Below are 20,797 nucleotides of genomic sequence, written 5' to 3' on the forward strand. Positions count from 1 at the left end.
AAGGAACAATGACAATAATATGTCAGAATTTTACATTAAGTTTGGAAGTAACATAGTTCAGTCTGAAACTAGGATTTTAATTCTAAACAAAACTATAAAGTATGAAGACCTTGTTGACTATGGAGATTAAAACGTATATGATATGTTGGCAGTGGCTAATGTACATTCCTTGGAGGCACATATCCAACCAGGAAAGTGATCCAACCTCATGGCTAATAAGAGAAGTAACAGCTTGTGTTACATCAAAGGAAGGGCTTATAAAGCTGCTTAAAATAAATAATAAGCCTGAAAATTGGGACTATTTTAGAAGTCAGCAAAGGTGAGGATCAAGAAAGGATAAGTGCTGGATCCACTGCTTTTTGTAATTTATATAAATGGTTTGGATGTGAATATAGGAGGACTGATTAGTAAGTTTGCAGATGAAACCAAAATTAGTGGTGTAGTGGACAGCAAAGAAGGTTATCTCAGGGTACAATGGGACCTTGATCAGATGGACCAGTGGGCTAAGTAGTGGCTGATGGAGGTGAATTTAGATAAGTGTGAAGTGTGATATTTTGGTAAGGCAAATCAGGACAGGACTTGTACACTTAATGGGGAGTTTTGCTGAACAAAGAGACCTTGGGGTACAGGTTCATAGTTCTTTGAAAGTGGAGTTACAGGTAGACAGGGTAGTGAATAAGCCATTTTGATACACTTGCCTTTAATGGTCAATGCATTGAATATAGGAGTTGGGAGGTTATGTTATGGCTGTACAGAACATTGGTGAAGCCACTTTTAGAGTATTTCATACGATTCTGGTCTCCCTGCTATAGCAAAATCGTTATGAGACTTGAAAGACTTCAGAAAAGATTTACAAAGATGTTGCCAAGGTTGAATGGTCTGAGCAATGGGGAGAGGCTGAACAGGCTGGGGCCGTTGTCCCTGGAATGTCGGAGGCTGAAGTTTATAAAATCATGAGGGGCATGGATAGGGTGAATAGCCACGGTCTTTTTCCGAGGGTGGGAACTCCAAAACAGAGGGCATAGATTTAAGATGAGAGGGGGAAGATTTAAGAGGGACCTAAGGGGCAACCTTTTCACATAGAGAGCATGTAAGGAATGAGCTGCTGGGGGAAGGGGTGGAGATTGATACAATTGCAACATTTAAAAAGCATCTGGATGGGTACACAAATAGGAGGGGTTTAGAGATGTATAGGCCAAATGCTGGCAAATGGGTTTAGATTAGGTGAGGATATCTGATCGGTATGGATGAGTTGGAACAAAGGGTCTGCTTCCATGCTGTCCATCTCTATGACTCAGAAAATATGGGAAAATAAAATAAGAGGCCACATATTTTACCTTTTTGCACTATGAACTGAAATTGAAGATAGACTACTATACAGTTGAAATACCAAGAGAATTTTGCAACTTAGAAAAGTCAAGTGATGCACATTTTTCGCTTTGCAAAGCAATGTCGCTTTTCGAAGCAGTGATATCATTACTTAGGGACAGGGATGTAGCAGAAGTTTTTAGGGTTTGTGCGAAGATTTATAGCTCGGGTGCTTGTTGCAGTGGTTCTGTTCACCGAGCTGGAAGTTTTTGTTGCAAACGTTTCGTCCCCTGGCTAGGCGACATCATCAGTGCTGTGGAGCCTCCTGCGAAGCGCTTCTTTGATGTTTCTTCCGGCATTTATAGTGGTCTGTCCTTGCCGCTTCCGGGTGTCAGTTTCAGCTGTCCGCTGTAGTGATTGGTATATTGGGTCCAGGTCGATGTGTCTGTTGATGGAATTAATGGATGAATGCCATGCCTCTAGGAATTCCCTGGCTGTTCTCTGTCTGGCTTGCCCTATGATAGTAGTGTTTTCCCAGTCGAATTCATGTTGCTTGTTGTCTGAGTGTGTGGCTACTAGGGATAGCTGGTCGTGTCGTTTCGTGGCTAGGTGGTGTTCATGTATGCGGATTGTTAGCTGTCTTCCTGTTTGTCCTATATAGTGTTTTGTGCAGTCCTTGCATGGTATTTTATAAACTACATTAGTTTTGCTCATGTTGGGTATTGGCTCCTTTGTTCTAGTAAGTTGTTGTCTGAGCGTGGCTCTTGGTTTGTGTGCCGTTATGAGTCCTAGGGGTCGCAGTAGTCTGGCTGTCAGTTCTGAAACGCTCCTGATGTATGGTAGTGTGGCTAGTCCTTTTGGTTGTGGCATGTCCTCATTCCGTGGTCTATCTCTTAGGCATCTGTTGATAAAGTTGCGCGGGTATCTGTTTTTGGCAAATACGTTGTATAGGTGTTCCTCTTCCTCTTTTCGCAGTTCTGGTGTACTGCAGTGTGTTGTAGCTCTTTTGAATAGTGTCCTGATGCAGCTTCGTTTGTGTGTGTTGGGTTGGTTACTTTCATAGTTTAGGACTTGGTCTGTGTGTGTTGTTTTCCTGTGTACCCTTGTGGTGAATTCTCCGTTCGGTGTTCTCTGTACTATCACGTCTAGGAATGGGAGTTGGCTATCCTTTTCTACTTCTCTCGTGAATCGGATGCCTGTGAGTGTGGCGTTGATGATCCGGTGTGTTTTTTCTATTTCCGTGTTTTTGATGATTACGAAAGTGTCATCGACATATCTGACCCAGAGTTTGGGTTGAATTTGTGGTAGGGCTGTTTGTTCTAACCTTTGCATAACTGCCTCTGCTATGAGTCCCGAGATTGGTGATCCCATGGGTGTTCCGTTGATTTGTTCGTATATCTGATTGTTGAATGTAAAGTGTGTAGTGAGGCATAGGTCCAGTAGTTTAAGTATGCCGTCTTTGTTGATAGGTTTTTAAGTTAAGGAAAGACTGCCAGACAACAGCCCTTAGATTGGTTGAGCTGCAGTTTGCTACAAAGCTGTTGATGCAGGGCAGCCAGAGACATTCAGAGCCTGAAAAACGTACACATCTCTGTATCCCACTCCCTCACAGTATGGATGAAAAGAAAGCAAGACCAAGAAAACTTGAAAAAAAGAATTCTAACAAGAAAAGATCAATGTCCATTAGATCAACTATGGAAGGTTAAAAAAAAAGACCATTGCTTTAATTACAACCTTGTGACATCAGTGACAAAAATGAAGAAAAATTTAAGACAATTTCACCCTCATTGTCGTCTAGACTTTTGATTTTCAGAATTGTGTTCCCTGCTTTTTGTTTTCATCCATAATATATGTGTCTAACATCTATCTTCCATCTGCCTTAAGCAGGAATGATTGCGTGTGTGTGTGTGTTTTCAGTGATTTTTAAATGCGAATAGTTTAAAAGTCACATAATGATAGATTAGGAATCCTTTTCTTTCTCTGCCAGTAGTTGAATTTTTTTAAGATTAGATTACCTACAGTGCGGAAATAGGCCCTTCGAAGAGTAACCCACCCAGACCCATTTCCCTCTGTCTAATGCACCTAGCACTATGGGCAATTTAGCATGGCCAATTCACCTAACCTGCACATCTTTGGACTGTGGGAGGAAACCGGAGCAAACCCATGCAGACATGGGGAGAATGTGCAAACTCCACACAGACAGTTGCCTGAGGCTGGAATTGAACCTGGGACCCTGGTGCTGTGAGGCAGCAGTGCTAACCACTGAGCCACCATGTTCTATTAATTGCAAAACTTTGTGTGAATTACTTTGTCCTGAATAACAGTAAACTGGTCATTCTCGTTGCTCAATTGAAATTCTATGTGTATTGTACTGGCTTGTGAACAGTGGGTCACGATTATCCCCTATGAAATATGAAAGGATATGAAAGTAAATTTGCAAAAAGCATGAAACAAGCAGTAAAAGCTTCTATAGCTATGTGAAAAGGAAAAACAGCAAAAACATTTGAACCCATCACAGATAGAGACAAGAGAGTTTGTAATGAAACAAGAAAATGACTGAGAAATCTTTTAAAAATTGTGACTGTCTTCACCAAGGAATATTTTTTTAAAAAACTATCGTTGTTTATATTTCAGATATTCAGAATCCATAGTACTTTAATTTTCATGAGATTTAAGAGATAATGCAAGGCTTTAGGTGCTAGTCTAACAGGGCTAAGATCAAATCCAGTGCAAGAAATAGGAATGAATGTATCCTTTTCTCACTGACTGCAAATGACTTATGGAACCTGTATCTGCCAGTCTTGACCCAGTTACTGTTGAGTTGCAGAAAGAGATTTGTTGTTGTTTAAAAACTGTGCTCTACAGAAGGAGGCTGTTCTGCCGCCAAACCTAGTCGGGGCATTTGAAATGCGATCCATTTATTTCCACTTCACGCTTAGCTCTGACTTACAGTTTCCAGGTTCAAATCTCACTGCACAAAATCATGGCACTCCTGTGCAGTACTTTCTTTATTCATACAGTGGACATGGACTTTTCTGTCTGGGCCAGCATTTATTGCCCATCTGTAAATGCCCTTCAGAATGTGGTAGTGACAGCCTTCTTGATCCACCACAATCCATTTAATATAGGTATGCCCACAGTACTGTTAGGGAGGAAGATTCAGAAGCTTCACCCAGCGACAATGAAGGAATGGCAATGTATTTCCGAGTCAGGGTGGTGTACACCTTGGAGAGGAGCTTGCAGATGATGGTAGAATCTGCTCTGCTTATCCAGTTACATGGTATTTATCATGGTTTGAAAGGTGATGTCGAAGGAGTCTTTGTGAATTTCTGAAGTGTATCTTGTGGATGGTGCACACTTTTGCTACTATGCATTACTGGTGTGTTAGAATATTTGTAAGTGCTCTGCCAGTTAAGTTGGCTACTTTGTCCTGAACGATGTTAAACACCTCGAGTGTTGGAGCCAGATAGGGAGTATTCTATCATTGTCCTGACATGTGCCTTGTAGATAGATAGTGAACAGATTTTGAGGAATCAGGAAACAAGTTATTTGCTGCAGGATTCCTCTCATCTTTGACCTGTTCCTAAAGCCACAGTATTTATATGGTTAGTCCAGTTCGGTTTCTGATCAGTAATAAGCCACCAGGGTGTTGATTAGATTTCCTCTTAATGGAGAGGATTATTACCCGGTACTTTTGTGGCACAAATGTTACTTGTCAATTGTCAGCCCCAGCATGGATGTTGTCACGGTCCCAGTGTATTTGAACATTGACTGCTTCAGTATCGGAGGAGTCACAAATGGTATTGAATATTGTGCAATCATCTGTGAACATCCTCACTTCTGGCCTTATGATGGATGAATGCTCTGATGGTGCTGTGCTGTCAGAGGTTCTGTCTTTTGGATGAGCTGTTAAACCAAATGCATTAGTATGATGGGGTAATCCCTATGAAGCTCATGGAAAACCACAAATTAATCTCCCTGTGGAACATGTTGAGTATGAGTTGTCTTGGTAACAGGCAATGGCCTGTCCATCTGGAACTCATCATCTGAGCCAAAGGGTTCTTGTAGTGTGGTGGTATTGTCCCCACCTCTGGACCAAGAGTCTTGGATTCAAGTACCACCTGCTCCAGAGATCTATAAAAACATCTCTGAACAGGTTGATGAGAAAAATAAGCCATGTCTGTCTGGGCCAGGACTATCCCAAGTGATGAGTAGTCGCTGTATTTGGTGTTCAACAACAAACTACAGTGTCCCATTCCAGTCAGGTATCTGAGTTATTAGGCTCCAAAGTTATTGTATTTGATGTTGAGTCCTGAAGGCTGAGCAGCCTCCAAGTGGAAAATGAAGTGCTGTTCTTCCAGCTCGTGCTGTGCTTCACTGGAGTACTGCAGCAAGCCTGAGACACAGATGTTGGCCAGGCAACATGGTGGTGTGTAAAGGCAGGCAACAGAAAGCTAAGAGTCCTTTTTGCGGATAGAACGTAGGTGTACTGCAAAGCAATCACCCAGTCTGTATTTGGTCTTGTAGAACAGAATACATTGTAAGCAAAAAATACAGTAGACAACTTGAACACAGTGGACAACTTGATTTTATTAAATGCATAGATAATACTTACTTAGTCATTGTGATGGTAAGAATAGTATCATGAGGAGAATTGACACTGTTCACTACTGCAAAGCATGAGCGTCCAGAGGGCTGTGCTACCTGTCCTGCACCAGGATTCGGGACGCCTATGCATTGTTAGAAAGTAATGTACAGTGGAAAAGAAAGTATCCAGTTATCATGGTCTATGTAGATACCAATGACAGGGCCAGGGAAGAGATTTTACATTGTGAGTTTGTAGAGCTGGCACAAAATTAGTCTCTGGATTATTACCTAAAACACATATAAATTGCTGTAATAAATGTGTGACTGAAAGACTGGTGCAGTAGAAGTGGTTTACAATTTACGGGACACTGACACCAGGACTGGAAAAAGTGCATCTGTACCATTTGAGATGGTCTACATCTGAACAGTGCTAAGATCAGTGTTCTGACAAGCCATATAACTGGGGAAGCAGAGAAAGTTTTTTTTAAACTGAATGGTGGAGGCAGGAGTCAAATTTGGGAAAATGTAATAAATGAAAGTATAGAGATATGGCGAGAGAGGAATAAAGGAAATAATAAGTAGACCATGACAGTAAGGGATAGAATACAAATCTAAGACCAACTGAATAGATATGGCTAGAGATTGCAAAAATCATAAAAAGGACAAAACTAAAGGCTCTGTATCTTAGTGTTCTTGGCCTTGAACCTGAATGTAAATAGAAATAAACAAGTATGATCTGATAGCCATTACAGACACACAACTGCAATATTATGTAGATTGCGACCTGAATATTGAATACATGACCTTTAGGAATGCCAAAAATTTGGAAAAGTGGAAGAGCAGCACTGTTAATTATTGATAGTATTAGCATGATAGTGTTAAATTCAGGAAACCAAAAATTAGAGAAAGTTTAGACAGAGGTGAGAAATGATAAAGACTCTTATCACTTGTAGAAGTGACGTATAGGTCCCCTAACAGTAACTAGACAGTAGGACAGATTACAAAGGAAGAAATAACATGAACTCTCAAAAGGTATGATGATATTCATGGTTTTTTTAAAATTTACACATAGAATGGAAAAATTGGACGGTCAGAGGTAGCATAGCTGAGTAGTGGAGTACTAGGAGAACTCCTGTAATGTTAATGGATGGAATGTTTATACTCTTGGGTTCATGACAGAAATGGTAAAAAACATTAACACAGTTTAGTTTTGACTTAAGAATAGATGGTTCACAGTTTTAGTTCAGAAGAACAAGAGTTCAGTTCAGAAGGGATAGCCTTTTTCTTCTCACAGGATGATCAATAGGTTAATGAAATCATTTACTCAGTAGAAATGTGTTTTAGTCTGAAAATCTTCCAAGCCAGGAGAGTCAATTATTAGAAGTCTTCAAGTTGTTCAACAGAGAAAGTCAGGCCATGAAAATTGAGAGAGGTTCATGTCAGTAAACTTGGAAAAGAATCATAAAAACAAACTCAAGAAGTGAAAGAAACTGGAAAGGGTTGGTTAAGTTACGAAAAGCTGAGAAAGGACTGTTATTTTTTTCTTGGATTGAGTCTCTTTAATGAATGATATTGGGAAACACATTGGAACTTTGTATTGATTTTAGTTTTAAGATCTTTCCAAGTTTTTTTTAACAATAAACTTATGTTCTGTCATTGAAGGACATTTGCGGTCTCAGTGAATATTAGTGAATTTCAGTGACAAACCACCATATTAACCAACTGCAAAAATAACTGTATAGTGTAACAAGCCAGGTTTCACTCTGGGATCTGACTTGCCAAGTATTGCCATCAGGTGAAATCATAACAGTTGCTGGACTGATTTTAATTTTTTAAAATTCCGTAGACTTCAGGAAAAGTCCTCTAGATTGGAAATAGCAAAATACTTTTTGTCATTTACATAAATGATTTTTATGCGAGCCTAAGAGGTACAGTTAGTAAGTTTGCAGATGACACCAAAATTGGAGATGTAGTGGACAGCGAAGAAGGTTACCTCAGATTACAACAGGATCTTGACCAGATGGGCCATTGGGCTGAGATGTGGCAGTTGGAGTTTAATTCAGATAAATGCGAGGTGCTCCATTTTGGGAAAGCAAATCTTATCAGGATTTATGCACTTAATGGTAAGGTCCTAGGGAGTGTTGCTGAACAAAGGGACCTTGGAGTGCAGGTTCATAACTCATTGAAAGTGGAGTTGCAAGTAGATAGGATTGTGAAGAAGGCGTTTGGTATGCTTTCCTTTATTGGTCAGAGTATTGAGTACAGGAGTTGGGATGTCATGTTGCTGCTGTACAGGACATTGGTTAGGCCACTGTTGGAATATTGCGTGCAATTCTGGTCTCCTTCCTACCGGAAATATGTTGTGAAACTTGGAAGGGTTCAGAAAAGGATGTTGTCAGGGTTGGAGGATTTGAGCTATGGGGGAGAGGCTGAACAGGCTGGGGCTGTTTTCCCAGGAGCGACGGAGGCTGAGAGGTGACCTTATAGAAGTTTACAAAATTATGAGGGGCATGGATAGGATAAATAGACAAAGTATTTTCCCTGGGGTGGGGGAGTGCAGAACTAGAGGGCATAGGTTTAGGGTGAGAGGGGAAAGACATAAATGAGACCTAAGGGGCAACTTTTTCACGCAGAGGGTGGTATGTGTATGAAATGAGCTGCCAGAGGAAGTGGTGGAGGCTGGTACAATTGCAGCATTTGAAAGGCATTTGGATGGGTATATGAATAGGAAGGGTTTGGAGGGATATGGGCCGCATGCTGGCAGGTGGGACTAGATTGGGTTGGGATATCTGGTCAGCATGGACAGGTTGGACCGAAGGGTCTGTTTCCATGCTGTACATCTCTATGACTCTATAAATCCTTCGTTCAAAAAGGAAGGGATGTGGAAAACAAGAAACCACATGCAGTTAGTTTAACCATCTGTCAAATGTAAAACGTTAGATGCTGTTTAAAGGCAACTTAATGGTCTACTCATGCTCCTCATTTGTATTCATAATATTTATGTATTTTCTTTTATTAACTAACAAAATCATTTTGCAACAAATATAGAAAATATTGGAGAAGCCCGGCAGACCTGGCAGCATCTGAGGAGAGAGAAACAGAGTTACTGTTTCAAGTCCATTGTGAAGCTTCTTCAGAACCATCATGTTGCACCTGCCATTCCACTAGCCTTTAGGAATTGGGATAGATAAGGAGGGAATGACCTGTTGTCATCAATACAAAATACAGAAAATGTGGAAGTAGGTTAGATGCCAAAATGTCTTTACTTCCCGAGCCGTTGACCTCTGGAATGGATTGCCAGAACATGCAGCGAGAATAGCTTTACTATAGACCTTAGGAAGGTATCTGGATGGGTTTCCTCAAACTGAAGGCATCTTGAAATATAAGAATTATATTAGGGTGAGCCACTACTTGCAGTATCAGTGATGCCAGTCTCTCAAAGCTTGTTAGGGTTTGCTTGAAGAGTTGGAGAGGAATTCCCCTCAAACTTCGTGCAAAATTGACCTTAATTCCTTTCTGTTCCCTGCTCCCCTTACCTGGTTTCTCTCCCATCAGGAGGTTGCATGCACACACAAGGTCTATACAGGTAGACTGCACTATAGGCAGGTGATGGATGAAGCTCTCCATCTGTGTGTTTTTTTTATATAGAATCCCTGTAGTGTGGAAACAGGCCCTTCAGCCTAACAAGTCCATACTGACCACTCTGAAGAGTTATTTCTGTATTTTTTACATTTAGTTTCTAATTTAATGTAAATTTGGTAATCTCAGTTACTCAAAACAAGTACACTGAAGAAAAATGAGAAATGCTAATGTTAGGAAATTGAACACTTTGCCATTTTGAGGTTCGCCATACTTCTACAGAATGTGATAGTGAGGCATCTGGAGGAATGGAGCTGGGCTCTGCAGCAACAGTGTTCTCAATGTGCTTTCACCAGGTGGCGCAAAAGGAACAGTCTTGTCTATTCCATCCTTAAGAATCTTCACCTTGATAAGCACACTGTTCACCAAACTGTTGATCAGCAAAGGTCTTATCACATTGGCACTGTGACAGTATCTTAGGGGAAATATATAGGTTTATAATTCTTTTTGTTAAGGGCACAAAATAGGAATGAAGTTGTAAAATAAACATTGAGCTGACATAATATTAAAAGACTTCTTAAAGAACAAAACCTGTATTTTTACATATTAAGTATAATTTAAGACGTGTATAAGTGATTTTGATTGAGGATTCATGCTTAGCTATTTGGATTGGTGTGGTACTGATTTAGACCTGGACAAGGTCAACGGCCTATAATATAACAGACAGAGGCAGAGGTTCCCATTTCCCTTTTCATAGTAATAGAAGCAGGAGTAGGCCATTTGTCCCATCAATCCTGCTCCAGCATTCATTAAGATCTTGGCTGATCTATCCATTGCCTCAGCTCCTCCTACCTGCATTAGCCCCATAGCCCTTAATTTCCTTAACATGCAAAAACCCATCCAACTGTGTCTCGAATATATTTAATGAAGCTGCCTCTACTGCTTCCTTAGGCAGAGAATTCCATAGATTCATTACTGTCTGGGAAAAGCACTTCCTCCTGAGGTCTGTACTAAATCTACTCCCCCTAATCTTGAGGCCATGTCCCCTAGTCCTAGTCTTACCCACCAGTGGAAACAACTTGTCTACCTCTATCTTATCTATCCCTTTTATAATGTTATCTTTTGCTGTGATATCTTTCTCAACATTGATAAAATAAGATTGTCCTAGAACAATTACAGGTCTTTAACAGCTACCTTGCCCCTGCATTTTAATCATAAAGGTATCTTACTAAATTATAGTTGTACAGAAATTGAAGAAAATTAGATTAATCAATCTATTTTCAATTCCCACTTAAACTAAGTGAGTACAGACACTGCCTGCTGTACTAATAAAGCACACAGACCAGGGGTTTCCTGGTTGGAGCCCTTTACCTTGCTGAGTTTCCTGATTTCAGATGGTACAGCAGATTGTAGCCTATCAGGGCTATTTTTTAAATGAAGATTCTTCATGTGCGGCGCTAGACAATGAATTTTATCAAGCTGTTGAACCAGAGGAGGAATCACAATCAAGGCTGTCCCTATTTTTACCCTGATTCCACAGAAATCAGGAATTTTAACAATCTGGAATAAAAAACACTTCTGAATTTTAATTTTGCTCACCCAGAAATGCTGAGTCAGTGCTAGTTTACCAAACCTACCCCCCTGCCAAGTACAGCTGACTCAACACAATTTGGAATCTGATACTTTCTGGTGTGTATAGTTGAATACTTGGCCCATGACTTTTGAACAAGCATCCTTTCTTCTAACAAAATTATTTAACATTCTGCTACAGATAACATTTCTTACCATTCTTGAGCAACTTTAAACTCTATAAAAAGGGTTTCCTGTACTACAGTCCCCAATATATGAAAATTCACTGAGAGTAGTAGTAAGAGCACAGCACGTATTGTGAGAAGAAATTCGTTACAGACTAGTAACCTGTAGAACTGTGTCGGACTGTGTGTGTTTTTTAATGTCACTGCAGTCCAGCTGATGCATTTTTTGTTAGTTATTTGTATTGATTTTCTTCAAGCTTTCGTCCTAAACTGTGCCACAACTGTCGTTTAGATAAATCACTGTTATTGAAGGCTGCCAGCATCTTTTCAAGCGACAGAAGGATAATTCCACGTGGATCAAATAAATACAGATGTGTAGTAATTAGTTGAATTCCCAAGGAACCCATTTACGATGCACTAAAAATGTGAAGGATTATGGAACTGTTGTGAGTCTCCACACTGGTGGCTTTTATCAATTTAAACTGCTAAACTATAGCTCTGGTCACAACCTAGCCCACTATTAATAATGTATTTGTTGTGTACAGCATAATAAATTAGGTCTTGGGAGCAGAAAAGGACACAATCTAACAAGAGTAATGTCACTATTCACAGAACCACCACTTGTGCCTGGCCACTCATCTGAAATACAGTCCCAAGACAATAAAACGAATAAAAAATCTCATTGAAGGCAAGGCTGCATACATCGTTGGCGGGCTGCTACACAAGGATGACTTAGCTGTTGCAGATATGCTAAATGTACCAATTCTAGGCCCGGAGCCGGAAGTGGCCCATCTGTACAGTAGCAAGTCTGGAAGCAAAAGAATCTTTGCAAGTGCTTCTGTGCCAGTGCCACCTGGGGAATATGATATATACAGTCTTCAGCAGGTATGTCAAAATTAAATTAATAAACTGTGCTCCTTCACATCTTCAGTGTTTTTTGATTAGAATTATTGCAACAAATTAGTATATTTCATTGATCTCATGATTAGATGGAATAAAACGTGCTCATATGTGAGGTTATTCACTTAGGTGGGAGAACCAAATGTGCAGAGTATTTCTTAACTAAAGGCTAACGCGCAGATACAGCAAACTAATGGAATGTTAGCCTTTAGTCCAAGAGGATTTGAGTACAGGAGTAGTGAAGTCTTGCTTTATATTGGAGCTTGGTTAGACCACACCAAGAATACTGTGAATTATTTTCATATCCTTATGTCAGGAAGAATATTATTACCATATAGGGAGTGCAATAAATATTAACCAGACTTGATCCTGGGATGGTGAGACTGTCCTATGAAGAGAGATTGGTCAAACTGGGCCTAGTGTTGCTAGTGTTTCAAAAATTGAGAGAAGATCTCACTGAAACTTAGAAAATGCTGAAAGGGATAGAGTTGACGCAGATAAGATGTTTTCCTTGGTTGACAAGGCCATCGCCAGATTGCAAAATTTAAACATAAGTGGATGCCACTTCTTCCAAATTAAGGAGAAATTGTTTTCCTTAGAGAGTTGTGAACCCTTGGAATGCACTACCTCTGGGCCTCAGTCTTTGAGCATGTTTAAAGTAGAGATTGATAGGTTTCTGATCACCAGTGGTATATCGGGCTATGTCCTAAGTATTGACTTTTTGTACCTCAGCCAGGTTCCCATTCTATGTGAGTGAGCATGGACAACAAGTGCTTTCCCTCTATTGGAGCATTGCTGTTGAGTCTGAACCCATCGCATGTATACACAGTTCCTGTAAGTGTTAGTGTTTGAGATTGTGCTGCCTGGTTGCTTTTGCCACCATAGACAGGACATTCTGCTAATGTGAGAATTTTTTACTACCAGCCTAACCTCTCAGACCAGGAATCAAACTGGGAATGCTATTACAATTTTTCTCTATTCAGCTTAGTTATGATCATGTCATAATATTATTAATGAGATCATTTCTCATTTTCCTTTAACCTTGTCTACTTCACATGTCTGGATGTGTTTAATTTTCAACAGTATTGTTGGCCTGCATTGGTGATAGGGAGAACTGGCTGTACAGGATTTAGTGAAACAAAGAAAATGGAATATCTCAGATATGATTCTTAGCCCCTATTATCTTTCCCTATCCCAAACGATGTTTCAGCTGGGTTGCTACAAATGACAAGACCACCCCTTTATCAGAGAGAATGTTTTCTGATGCCACTACTCCTGATAACAGCCTAGTTTGTCTCATTCTCATATCTATATATAGGCGGATGTTGAGTGTGGGTAAGGTCAGACTAGGCTATTGTGATTCCTGTGATTGGATAACTAGTGAATACTGCTGGTCCAGATTCTCACACACATAAAGGCAATCAAATGTGGAACTCTCGTAAATGCCTTTGGAGAAGCCGCAGTCAAGGAAATAAGAACAGGAAATCCTGGCGGTGAACAGCATGACCATCAGCATCTGGAAGGAAAAATATGGTTAATGTTTTGGATGGGACCTATCCTTAAGACTTCACTGAAGCTTTATGTATTTCCTGTATTCTCAATTTTTTAAAATGCTTTCAACATCCTCATTTGATTTTATAACAGTTTGAGTAAGTGGTGTAAATCGTTCACAATGAAAGAGGATCTTTTTATGATGAGAAATCACTTCAATAGAATTGTTAGTCCAATTTCAGCATTCTGGCCAATATTTAGACACTCAATCTACAGCATAAATCTTTATTTTGTGTGTTTAAGTACATTTTGATTGCAGAGATTGGTCAATATTCCCCTGAAGCTACAAATTCTTGAACACAAAAAGCGAAGATAGACGACACACCTCTACATTTACCATGTTTTTTTTAAATTATAACTGAATTTTCTACAGAGTACAAGCATCAATTTGATCTTTCAACTTTCATGTTTAAATATAGCAAATAGCTTCTTCAATCTATATTATTGAAAAGAATTGCTCAGAAAATTTCAAAATATTCACGTGTATTACACCATCAAGCTTCATTCAAAAAGTTTATTTGCTTCCCAACAAGCCAAGAACAACTTGTTGTGTGTGTGTGTGTGTGTGTGTGTGTGTGTGTGTGGGGGGGGTGGTGGGGGGGGGGGTGGCAGTGAGGTGAGTGGGGCAGACAGAGAAAGATGCTGATAGTATATAGGTCCTGTGTAATTTGGTGGATGTACATATGATAAAACGTACTTTTAAATTATGTTTAAATTTCAACTGGAAAGAATGGAGCATTTTTACTATGTTACTTTGAATAAAATGTCTATTGTCAATTAACTTAGTTAATATAAATAGTTGAAATGTATACGAGTGCATTGTTATCTTTGATGTAAAATCCTACTTTACTCTGAATCATACCAGATATGAAAATAAATTTTTAAAAAACTTGTCTTGGGCAAGGTGCCCTTTCATCATACTGATTACAGGCAAAAAGAAGTCTCCCTATCTCCCTTTCTCCCCCTCACTCTTTTTCCCTTTCATCCCTGTGTTCTTTTAGTTGCTACTGTCACCAAGCATAATTCTTTCAGTCTTCTGATCACTTTCTTTTGAGATAAATCATCTCTTTCTATCTTTTTCTCTTTGCCTCCGTGCTTTGCAAACTTCCTCTTATTGTAATCTCTGTATCTGCAGTATTTGCTCCTCTCTTCCTGATTTACTTTCTTCATTGTGTCATTTCTGGTCTGTCTCCTCTACTTAGCATGCCTTTGCACAGAGAATGGTGAGAATGAGAAACTTGCTTCCTCATAGAATAGTTGAGATGAATAGCAAGCATGAATTCAAGGAGATGCTATGGCTAAACACGAGATGGAGAAAAGAGGAGAAGGTTATGCTGATAGGGACAGATGAAGAGGAGTGGGAGGAGACTCATGAAGCATCGACCAGTCAGGCCAACTGACTAGTTTCTGTGCAGTAAATTTTATACATGTTGCTCTCAGCGTGCAACTCAGGCTTTCATGCCTTTCTTTTAGTATGATTTCCTGTCTGTTCAGTCTGACTGTAAAATGCTCTCTCTCCCTTTGTCTGCATGTAGATTCATTTTGTATTAAAATTGCAGAATGTTTCAGTATCGAACCAGCAATTCAGCACCATCAGGTCTAGTGTTAATGGTTTTTTTCTACATCAGATACGTTTCTAATCCCACTTGTCTGCTTGCTCCCATACTCTTTAATATGTCTCATTTTTCAAGCAACTATCTCATTCCCTTTGTAAAGAATTTATGGATTCTAATTCAGTTTAAAATGGAGGATTCTACATCCTATACAAACTTCATATGAAGAATATTTTTGTCAAAATCCACTTCAGTTATTTTTATGATATTTTAAAACATTTTCCCATCTTAAAATCATTAGAATCTCACTGGCCAATGGAAATGTTTCCATTTCAAGTAGCTGCTATTTGAAGTTAAAATTCCAGACCAGACAGGCATAGTTAGATATACAGTGAAACTTGTACTTTTCCTTAAACTCACCCGTGCAATAGCAACCTAATATTAAATTTCATTTTGGAAGTTCCATCATGCTAGTAAGCCATTTAATTGGGCAAGGAATTAAAAACAAGCTGAAATCCTTTGAGATGGTATAGAAATTTAACCAGGCACGAAACACTGACCAGAACTTTTATTATGTTCTTTTTTGGGATTCCCAATTGCACAACTGCCTTGTAATAAATCCCAGAGGACAGTAAACAGTCAAACACATTGCTGTTGGTCTGGAACCACAGGTAGGCCAGACCAAGTAAGATTGACGCATTTTCTTCCCTAAAGAACATGAGTCAACCAGATGTATTTGTAATCACTCAGTGATTAGTTCATGATTACTGAGACTAGCTTTCCATTCCAGATGTATTAATGTATTGAATTTGAATTCTAGTAATTGTATCATTGGGATTTGGCCCTGGACTGCTGGATTACCAGTCCAGTGGCACTGCCAGTAGTCCACTGGTCTGCCTTCCTGTGTAACTATTACATTTGTTTAATAACTATAATGTATGTTAAAATTTTGATTCTGATTAATAAAGTATGGATAATTTAATATTTGCAATAAATGGTCAACATGTCTTCATAATTTTGAATCTGTTTTTGAATAATTATGATATTGTTTATGCTATTGAAATTCATTTTTGCAGATGCATGAAGTTCTAACTCAACTTATTCTCGAAAATCTGGAAATTAAGCGTTGGCTGTTCAAACTGGATGTTGAATTTGGTGGGAGAGGTACTGCATATTTTGATGTCTTGCATCTGAAGTGTTATAAGCCGATTCTGAAGGAATTTAGGGAAATTGGTCCTGCAGTATGGCTTAAGAAGAAATGGATCCAGGTATGTGTGACTGTAGTCTCACTGTTTGGTTTGGGAGAAAAGCAAGACAAATATTAATGGGAAATGATGGTAACCATTTATTTTGAAAAATCTACTGCAATAATTGCAAATATATTACTGACTATAAATAAGTATTTCAATCAAAACTCAAAGGGGAGTCATACTGTTATAGAGTCATACAGCATGGAAACAAGACTCTTTGGTCCAACTCATCCATGCTAACCAGACATCCCAATCTGATCTAGTTCCATTTGGCAGCAGTTGGTCCATATCCCTCTAAACCTTTCATATTCATATACCTATCCAATGTCTTTTAAATGTTGTAATTGTACTCACCTCCACCACTTCCTCTTGTAGCTTGTGGTCCATTTTAAATCCCCTCTCATTCTAAACCTATGTCCTCTGGTTTTGGACTCCTATACCCAAGGAAAAAGACTTTCGCTATTCACTCTATCCATGCCCCTCATGATTTTATAAACCTCTATAAGGATATTCCTTAGTCCCCAGTGCTCCAAGAACAAAAGCCCCAGTAGTCTATTCAGCCTCTCCCTGTAACTCAAATCCTCCAACCCTGGCAAAATCATTATTAATCCTTTTCTGCACCCTCTCAAGGTTAATGTCATCCTTCCTATAGAACAGAAACAACAATTGTACAGAGTGTTCCAAAAGTGGCCTCACCAATGTCCTGTACACATCCCACCTCATATATTCAGTATTCTGATCAATGCAGGCAAGTGTGCCAAACACCTTCTTCACCACCCTGTCTACCTGTGACTCCATTTTCAAGGAACTATGCATCTATACCCACTTTGTTCGACGACACTCTCCAGGGTCCTGTATATCTTCTGCCCTGCTTTGCTCTACCAAAACGCAACATCTCACGTTTATCTAAATTAAAATCTATCTGCCACTCCTTGGTCCATTGACCTATCTGATCAAGGTCCCCATTGTAATCAGATAATTTTCTTCACTGACTGCTACACCACCTACTTTGGTGTCATCAGTGGTCACAAGCCTCCAGTCCAAAACATATCCATCTACAGTCACCTTCTGTCTCCTACTTTCAATCCAATTTTGTATTCAATTAACTAGCTCAGCTTGCATCCCATATGATCTAACCTTACTAACCAGTGTACCCTATGGAACCTTGTTGAATACTGAAGTCCATATCAACAACGCTTACTGCTCTGCCTTCATCAAATTTCGTCACCTCTTCAAAAAACTCAGTCAAGTAAGTGAGACACAATTTCCCTTGTAATGAGTTTTAATAAACCTGCCTTGAGTTTTACTGCAGTATTCAAGAGTTGATATTAGCAATTGTACTTGAAATTATTAACCAGTTTGGTAGTGTTTGTTGAATCATAATGTTGAGGTAGGATCACAGAACTTGTGGGTTTAGGAAGGAGGACTATTAAACCAATGTATCTGTGCTAAAGCAATCCAGAGTCATTAGCCTGCTGTTTTCTCATGGTCACGTCTCTTCTTTATTTCAAATATTTGTCTTCTAAAAGTTGCTATGGTCCCTTCCTCAACAATTCGCAATGTAAGTCCGCTTCACTTTCCTTAACAATTCCGCACATAGAGGTTGCTCCTGATCTCTCTCATCGCAATTTGAAATTAATCATCCTTTGTTCACAGAGGTAAATACATTTTCATTTTCATTGTATCAAGCTTTCCAAATTCTCACTATTCTGAAAAACATATATAAACCATAATCCTTCATTTTAGCACCAACAAAAAGGCTATGCTAAAGTTCCTCACGCAGTAATCTATATTTTTGTCATCAGCCCCCTGAAAATTTATATACTAGTCTTCTAAATGTAACTAGAATAAAGGCAAAATATTGCAGATGCTAGAAATTGAAACAAACCCAGAGATACTAGAAAAAACTCAGCAGATCTGGAAACAGAGTTAATAGTTAGAGTCTGCTTTGGCTTTTCAGAAGAGTATGAAATTCTGAAATGTCAATTAAGATTGAAGCCAGTTGGCCAGGCAAAAACAAGAGCCTTCCTTTGGGGATGCAGTTTATTAACTGTACAGTCTAACTGTTTCTTCTCCCCAACAGTCCCACCTTTTCCCTCTTTTTTTTGTTCTCTTTTGTTTATATGAAAAAGAGCTCTTACATACAACAGCTTTCCCGCCACCAAATCACCATGTCAACAATCCCTCTTCATATCTACCCAGTCAATTAACTAATAAGTTAATCCAATCACCTACTCAACCACTTGCTACAATAACACTAAACTCACTTTCCCTATCCAATTCATCACTACTTCATCAAACGCCTGCTGGATTTTTCAAATCTGATTTGCCTTACCAAATCTGTGCTCACTATGCTTGGCTAACCTCTGCATTTCTAAATGCAAAGACTTAGCTTTCACATTAGGAGGAGTGAAGTAAATGGACCTCTCCCCGAATATTACATGTTCAACATAAAGATATTCCTTAATGCAAAATACTACAAGAGGTTGGGAATTCAAAATAAAAACATAGAATGCTGGAAACAATCAGCACTTTCAGCAGCATTTGAAAAAAGCAAAATGGAGTCCATGTTCCAGATCAATGATTTTTCACCAAAACTGTCAACAGGTCATCAGCCTGAAACATTAACTCTGTTTCTCTTACTATCCTCTCCATTTATAAGTTAACATTTCCATGTAATTCCCAATAGTTTGTTTACTTTTTATTTGCTATTTCAAATGCATCAAATGTGTAAAGTAGGGTTTATACCTTTCAGTAGGCTTCTGCAAGTGTGTGGAAGTGCACTGAGAACCCTATCTACATACCCTCTGTTCTACAGAACTCTTTTACACCATGTGTATTCTTCTATATAGATTACGCCATAGAGTTCATTGCCTTTCTTTAACATTATTTCCCCAAATATACTCAATATATTCTTCTAATGGAGAAGACCAAGCCTGTGCAAGACTTCTTCCTCACTTTACAAATCAAAATTGCTGATTTAGATGCTTGGTCTGAAAAACTGTTCGTTAAATCTGAGTGCACAGCATTCTTTAATTATCAAAGCTTAACCTATGGTTTCAGCATACTACAAGAACTTAAAGAAGGTCCCAGAGTAATTTGCACTATATAAGCTGAATGGTTTGTGATTATGTGAAGCAAAGTTTCAATTCTGCCACAGAAATCAAATGAATTTTAATGAAAGAAAAACATTAATAGACCTCAGAAAAAGGTTGCCTGGTTTCCTAAGGCAAAGGAAGCTATTATTTGATGTTTTTATTGCAATTACAAATTCCAGAGTAGCTATTTGATGTTGGCTTGCATTTACTGATGATGGTGGTTAGCAAGTAGTGATGTGCAAGGGCACAAATATTTTCATTTAAGCCACATCTGTGGTCCCCTCACTTAGTGGTATCTATTATTCTTTTTATTTACTAGCAACCAGATTGCTATGTCTATCTAATTGTGGCTGCAGTTGTTTTTATTTGAAACCTTACCTGAAGGACTATGGGTCCATAGTACAGAATACTACTGCAATTGAAAAGAAAATAATGAACAATCAATTACTGGGCTGGGAGGGGTAAATGGTGAAAATTTCATTTGTCATAATTACTTTTCAATATTAAATATAACAGAGACTGCATAGACATAAAGGTCACAGAGCAGATAACTCTAGGAATGATGAAAAGCTGTTTTACTCCTTCAGCCTACTTCCTCCCAATACACGATGTACCATTTGATCTGCTCTGACAATCTGTTCAACTTCTTAAGAAAATCTCACTAAATGGAGACCAACCAACAAGAAGATTAGAATCTGCAGAAATTTTCTGTTACTTAAAGGTTATCAAACAACAAGGGCACAGGGTTTCTGCTGGTTAAGACATTTGTAAACTTTACTTTTGTGTGCTGCTTCAACTTTAGGGACACTGAAGCTATAAGTTTCATGCTGGTGTGCGTGGTCCCTTGAGGATATGATCTGGGAATACTTTTACTGGGAGAAAATGATGGATAAGATATGTTTCCTGTACCTTCAAGCCTTGTGAATGTTTATGCAATGCTGGGACCCGGGTGTTAGTTGTTTGGTGCATTTGTCAAATGTCAGCAGTTGAACAGGAAGAACAATATTTGCTTTATGTGAGAAATACTCGACTCTTGAATTTTGCCTGTGAAAACTGCTCAGGATCATCCATATCTGCAATAAAATCTGTATGGCCATATTCCCCAGCATTATAAGTGAACCAACCTCTAATTATTAAACCTGTTGCAGTGCCTTTCCTGCAGATCTGTGTTACAGAACCCAATGGCTATATAGCCAGAAAGATTTTGATTCCTAGTC

At 39.0% G+C, this 20,797-nt stretch overlaps 1 protein-coding gene across 1 annotated transcript in view; it reads left to right on the top strand.

Moving 5' to 3' along the window:
* Positions 1 to 20,797, top strand: part of iqch (IQ motif containing H) — a 160,730-nt gene that overhangs the window by 66,163 nt on the left and 73,770 nt on the right. Inside the window, exons 13-14 of the mRNA XM_060852845.1 lie at positions 11,841 to 12,113; positions 16,309 to 16,500. Coding sequence (XP_060708828.1) covers positions 11,841 to 12,113; positions 16,309 to 16,500 — 465 coding nt within the window. The remainder of the gene's footprint in view (positions 1 to 11,840; positions 12,114 to 16,308; positions 16,501 to 20,797) is intronic.

Source organism: Hemiscyllium ocellatum, chromosome 39 (assembly GCF_020745735.1).
Source record: "Hemiscyllium ocellatum isolate sHemOce1 chromosome 39, sHemOce1.pat.X.cur, whole genome shotgun sequence".
Lineage (NCBI taxonomy): Eukaryota > Metazoa > Chordata > Chondrichthyes > Orectolobiformes > Hemiscylliidae > Hemiscyllium > Hemiscyllium ocellatum.